This window comes from Hevea brasiliensis, chromosome 8 (genome assembly GCF_030052815.1).
Source record: "Hevea brasiliensis isolate MT/VB/25A 57/8 chromosome 8, ASM3005281v1, whole genome shotgun sequence".
NCBI classification, from domain to species: domain Eukaryota; kingdom Viridiplantae; phylum Streptophyta; class Magnoliopsida; order Malpighiales; family Euphorbiaceae; genus Hevea; species Hevea brasiliensis.
The window spans coordinates 7,493,943-7,500,531 of record NC_079500.1 but is presented as its reverse complement, the minus strand read 5'-3'; the positions used below and the strand labels follow the sequence as shown (position 1 = coordinate 7,500,531).

The window sequence follows — 6,589 nt, the reverse complement described above, 5'->3', positions numbered from 1 at the left end:
TCATTAAATTTATTCTAAATTTAATTATTATTATTTAAAAATATTTAAATTTATTTAATTTTATATATTTTAATTAATAATTTATATAAAAATATTTTTCATTAATAATTTATATTTTAAAAATTTAATAATTTTATAAAATATTTAAATTCTATTTATTTAAAAAATAATACATAAAAATTTATAAATATTATTATAAAAATATGTATTTTATATTTAATTTATTATTTATATAAATAAATTTAAATAACAAATATTCAATAGTAAAAGGATATTACTTTTTAAATTTAAATTTATCTCAAATTTAATTATATATTATCTAAATTCGTTCATTAGGCTTCAATTGAATGGAGTGCTATCACTATTTTAGAGCCTTTTTTAATGATTTATTTTTTATTTTTATAAAAAAATAGTAATTTTTTTTAAAAAATTTCGTGAAGGAAAATCTAAAGACCAATGAGATTATCATTATTAACGATAAGTTTTTATCATTTTTGTTACGGATTTTACACAAATATAATTCCACATAATAAAAAAATGGTGTGGAATTCTGGCATATGATTGATTTTGACAACTTTTTATCTGTTCCTTTAGCTTTAAGCCTTTGTTTGGATACATATAAAAGGGGAGAGAAAATAAAATACATGATGAAAAATAAAGTGACTTTTTTATATTTGAAAGTAGAAGAAAAATATTAAGAGAAAGAAAATAATATTTATTTTAAATTTGTTATTTTCACTTTAATTTAGAAAAAAAATAAACTAAATAAAAAGAAAAAATATATTTGGTTAAAAAAAATTATCTATATATCCTTATTTTTTTATTTTAACTTTTTAAATTATTTATAAAATTAAGAGTAAAATAATAAATTGAAAAAAATAATACATTTTTTTCTTCTTTCATCTCTTCTTAAATAAAAAAAATTAAATTTTATTTTTTTATTATTTTTTTTATTTTTAAATAAAAAATAAAAAATATTTTCCTCAGTTTATTTTCCCTCCCATCGTTTTGTATCCAAACAGAGGGTAAGGTTCGAAAACAATCACCTCGTTGGAATATAGCCAATCATTTTACCTGTGAAGCAGAGAAAGCAGTCTGTATTTTTTTTTTTTCTCTTCTTCTTGGGTTGTTCTTCATTCACCATTGTTCCGCCCTTTCGTTTTTCCCTTGAAATTTATCCGAGAAAGATTAACTTTTATTTTATTTCTTGTCTTTTAACCCTTGTTACTGTCCATAACCCTTGTTTGGATGTTAATTACAGAAGAGAAATTAAGGGAAATTAAATAAAAAAAAATAAAGAAAAAAGTTATTTTGTGTGGTTTGGAATTAAATAAATTTCTAAAAAATAATTATTATACTTTTTTTATATTATTTTTCCCATCCAAAAAAATTGAGAAATAAAATTTTTCTTCTTTCCTTCTTTATCTCATTGGCTCATTTCTCATCTCTTCCAAACAAAAGTCTACCTTGAACAGTCCAAGAACAGCTGAACTCTTAATGAGATCTCTCAGCTGAACTCTCAATGAGATCTCTCAGTTATCTATCCCATTTTCTGAAAAGAAAGAATAAAATCAAATAGGTATGAATTTGAAATGGTTTCTAAATTTAATGTTTTGCCATATTTATTATTTTTATGTTTTGGAGATGTTTTTATGTACCCTAAAGCTTTTTGAGTAAGATAAAGAGTGAGTTTTCTAAATTTGCCTGCCTGCAAAGGAGCTCAAAGCCTGCGACCCTTAACAAACAGCAAAAGCTGAAAAATTGGAAAAAGAAAGTTGTCGAAGAGCTCTTCGTTACCAGAACATCAAAATGTCTGGACTTCAAGGTATATCAAGCTTCTTCTTAGCTATGTGCTTGCTATTTAATGCTATTCATTTGTTTAGCAACTGAATTTGTGGGTTGATCTTAAAAATTTTATGGTTCTATACAAACCTTCTTAACTTTTGTTGCAGACTTGGAAGCTGAAATCTTAGGGACGAAACAGCCATTCCTCTCTCAGCCATTTGGTTGGGTGAGTAGCAATAGTGTATTATTTCCGAGCAGCTCATCAAAATCTTCAGTTTCACGTACAAGATCTCGAAGGACGTTTTTTGATGTTCGGGGAACTTGTTTTCTTTGCGAGGAACCTTTGGGTGATCACAGAGACATATTCATGTACAGGTTAGTCGTCACTCTTTTATCTCTCCAATTGATCGAAGCTCCTGTTCAAATTCTTCCTTCTAATTTCCATTGGAGTTTTATCTTATATCAAACATCTTATGGGCATGGAAAAATCAAAAAAGAAATATTCAAAGAATATTTTTAAAAAAATTCATTAACCAAGTAGATTTATTCAAGGAAAATTTACAATTTGGTTCCTGAATTTTGTAATATATTATATTTTAGTCCTTAAATTTTTAGGTTTTATACTGTATTACACTTTAGTTCTTATAATTTAATACATAAAATAATTTAGTCTATTTAATTTTAATATTTATAATAATTTTAATATTTATAATTAGTTCCTATAATTTTAATTTTTATAATAATTTTAATATTTATAATAATTTCATCCATTGATAGGAAGACTTAATTGTTTTATATATTAAAATTATAGGAATTAAATTTTTCTATATAGTAAAAGTAAAAGGACAAAATAATTAACTTCTCAAAATTAAGAGACTAAAGTGAAATATAGCGTAAAACCTAGGGATTAAATAATTAATTTTCCAAAATCAGACCAAATCGTAAATTTCCCTTTATTTAATTACTTGTGGTTTGAAATTTATAAAATAGAAGCTTAACCAAATCAAATTGAATTACTATATTCTTTTATAATTTTATTAAATATAAATGTTCTTAATAAATAAATATTTTGTTGATTTTTATTTTTGAACCATAAATATGTAAATCATCATAAATTTGTAATTTGACATTTCATCAGTATGCTGTATAATTAACTAAGAAAATAATAGTATTGGATTGAGTTTTAGCTTTTAAATGACTATTATTAGAAGTTCTATTTGTGAGATTAAATTTAAATGAATTACTATAAATTAAATATGTCTCATTATACGATTAATCCCTATAATACAATAATTAAGGCTTTGTTTGGTTGGTTATATTTTCTAAAAATCAAATATTTAATTATTGCTTAATTAGTGGCCTCATGGTAGATTGTGTGAAGCTAACCCTGAAACGAAAATGGAGCAATGTATTAGATTCTTTCACATGCTTTTCTGTAACGTGAAATTTTTGCAGAGGAGATTCATTCTGTAGCAAGGAATGCCGGCTACGCCAAATGGCTAAAGATGAAACCAGTGACCGAATACAGATCAATCCTAGTGATCCAGGTATCATGATGCAGCTTCAAGACTAAAACCAATATCTTATCCTAATCATGATGTAGCATGAAGTGATCTAGGGTGCAGCAGTTTAATTTGAATATATATGCCAGTTGTAGTATTTGAAGACTGACTCATTTCACTGCATCATTTTCTTTCTCCCTTGATAAATGATTCATTGGCTTTAGTGGAATTCTGGACTGCTATTAATCCAAAATTTTTTCGTTTCTATTTGTTCACAGCTTCAGTGAGAATGGCAAGGATTAAATCTAAGCTGGGCAAGAAATTTGACACAAGAACCATTTTTGAGGGAATAACTGAAGTTAGGGATCAATGTTGGACCAAAGCAACACACCCAAGAGCAGAACTAGAGAATAAACAGAAACCAATATGCATTGCTCCATCTGAGACATTACTTGAAGCTATTATAGAAAAAGATATGAAATTTGATCGTAGCCTGAACATAATCATGGGAAGCATGGGAAATTCAGATATAGGTAAGATTGGGATTTATGGAAGAGCAGGGATTGGAAAATCAACTTTGTTAGAAACCCTGAGGGATCAGCCTATGGTAAGGAGATTTTTTGAAAGTGTTATTTGGGTTAAGGTTTCCATGGTTTGGCGCATGATCCAGGTGCAGCAGGAGATCTTGAGACAATTAGCTTCTAGAAAGATTGATCATAATGAGCATATAAACTCACAGGGACTGTTCAATTTGCTAAATTGCAAGAAGTTCTTATTAATTTTGGATGATGTTTGTGAGTTCATAAATCTAGAAATGATGGGAATCCCTAAGCCAACCCCTGAAAATGGTTGCAAGATAATTTTGACAACTAGATTAGAGCAGATATGCGATCAGATGGCAGTGGACTGGAAGGTAAGACTAGAAGATTTATTGTCCTGGGAATTGTTTTGCCAGAATGTTGGTGAAATTGTGGATTCTTCTCCCAGCGTTCAACCACTAGCAAGAAGAATAGTTGAGATGTGTTGCCACTGTTCACATGCCATCATCCTAGTTGCAAGGGCATTAAAAGATGCTTGTGATATTCGTATCTGGAACAATGTGCTTGAAACATTAAGCAAGGAACCTGTATGGGTGATATCTCATCAAGACAAATTAGAAATTATCATGATTAATGCATTAAAATTCAGCTATGAATGTCTACCTGATGACATAACTAGAAAATGCTTAAGAAATTGTGTGCAGCTTTTTCAGAATCAAGTGTTTAAAGTAGCATTGTTGATAGATAGCTGGATTGCAGATGGTCTAATAGATAACCATCATAAAGGCAATCAAATTCTGGACACGCTGACAAGTGCCAATCTACTGAGGAGAACTTCTGGCAGTCAATTTGTTGAGCTGGAGGAGACGTATCGACATATATTAGTAGATCATATCATCTTACCAGAGGAGGGGAGATTGTTTCTGATGCAAGGAGGTATGAGATTGACTGAGACACCAAAGGTTGAGGAATGGGAGAGCTCGAAAGTTATTTACTTGATGGATAATGAACTATCGGTGTTGCCAGAGAATCCAAGATGCCTCATACTAGAAGCATTGTTCCTCCAAAGAAATTGCAAATTAAGAGAGATACCTCCATCATTTTTCCATCATATGCCTGCTCTAAAAATCCTGAACCTGTCCAGAACTCGCATCAAGTCTTTGCCAGAATCTGTATTCAAGTTGGTGAGCCTTAGAAGGCTCTATTTAAATAATTGTGAACTGCTTATGGCATTGTCTCCTAGTGTTGGAGAGCTGAAGCATCTTGAGGTACTTGATCTTCAAGGGACAGAGATCATGGATCTGCCTAAGGAAATTGAACGATTAACAAATCTGACATGCTTGGAAGTGTCATTCTGTGAGCCTATGAATCATAGAAGATCAAAACAGTCAAATCCTTTGATTCCTTGTGGTATGATATCTGCTTTATCACAGTTAGAAGAATTAAGCATCGACGCGAGTCCTGATGATGAATGGTGGAATGCATGTGTGGAGGATGTTGTTTCTGAAGTTTGTCACTTACCAGTGCTAAACACACTTAAATTCTACTTTCCTAGGGTAGAACTTCTGAGATATTTCAAGTGGTATGATGCTGTTATGGCAGATCCACCATTGTCACATTTCAGATTTACTGTTGGTTGTAGGGTCAAGCGCATCATATCTCGACTCCCTAGCGATATTGAGTTCGAGTTGGAACGATATGCTAGGTGCTTGAAGTATGTAAATGGTACAGCAATCCCTGGAGATATCAAGCAGGCACTTAGACATGCAACTGCAATTTTCTTAGATCGCCATGTGACTATTAGAAAATTATCTGAATTTGGATATGGAAATCTGAAGCAACTAAAATGTTGTGTGGTGGGGGAATGCAATGAGCTTCAAGCAATTATAGATGGAGATCAAATAGAAGCCAGACTTGGTGATTTAGCACTGGAATATCTGCACATATACTATATGAAGAATTTAAGAAGCATATGGGAGGGACCATTGCATGATAGTGGCTTATTTGTTCTGAAATTCTTGACTCTGCGCGCATGTCCACAGTTAACCACCATTTTCACTTCGGAATTGCTTAGAACTCTCATATGTCTAGAAGAGCTCACAGTTGATGATTGCCCTGAAATCATAAACTTAGTGGCCTGCTATAAATGCGAGGATGTACAAATCTTCCCAAGGTTAAAGAAGGTATCTCTCCATTACTTGCCTAGACTGGTTGGATTCTCCGAGTGTTTGGTGTTTGTTATTGCCCCAATCTCAAAAAGCTACCTATTCTTGATAAAGCTTTAAATGGAAATCTAAGGAAGATCATGGGCGAGTCTAGCTGGTGGAAGTCATTGAAGTGGGAAAGCACAAAGGATTCTTGGGATGACATATTTGTTCCTGTTGATGTATGTTATTGAATGGCTATAGTCTTGTTGGAATAGAGGCATTGTTGCAGTTGAGAATTAGCATTCCATATATGCAGAACTTATAAACATACATAATATAGTTATTGAACTCACGAATAGAATTAAAAAACCACCGCAAAGTTGCTGCTAGCTACATTCTTTCCTGATAGTATAGTAATGAAATAATGGAAAATCTTTAGCAGAAGAGCTGCAACTAGATAGAAAGCAATCTTGCTAAATCTTTACCCTCCCTTTTAAGCTCAATAACTTTCGTACACAACCTAACCATTTTTTTGCTGAGCATGGATCTGTGAAAAACACGGCATTTTCTGACGTGTTCATATTTTTCTAGACAGGATTTTGCTTTGTCTTCAATC

The 6,589-nt window shown here is 31.0% G+C and overlaps 1 protein-coding gene across 1 annotated transcript; it reads left to right on the top strand.

Moving 5' to 3' along the window:
- The first annotated feature begins 1,428 nt into the window (after nucleotides 1–1,428).
- Nucleotides 1,429–6,362, top strand: LOC110652322 (probable disease resistance protein At4g27220). Its single transcript, XM_058151157.1, has 4 exons — nucleotides 1,429–1,825; nucleotides 1,953–2,160; nucleotides 3,241–3,332; nucleotides 3,566–6,362. The coding sequence occupies exons 1-4, from the start codon at nucleotides 1,810–1,812 to the stop codon at nucleotides 6,109–6,111; spliced, it is 2,862 nt and encodes a 953-aa protein (XP_058007140.1). The 5' UTR covers nucleotides 1,429–1,809; the 3' UTR covers nucleotides 6,112–6,362.
- Nucleotides 6,363–6,589: the final 227 nt, after the last annotated feature.

Bases quoted from the DNA above. Each gene is read 5' to 3' on its own strand.
- LOC110652322 (XM_058151157.1), top strand. The intron at 2,161-3,240 runs GTTAGTCGTCAC...AAATTTTTGCAG, and splicing joins AGAGACATATTCATGTACAG to AGGAGATTCATTCTGTAGCA. The intron at 3,333-3,565 runs GTATCATGATGC...ATTTGTTCACAG, and splicing joins GATCAATCCTAGTGATCCAG to CTTCAGTGAGAATGGCAAGG.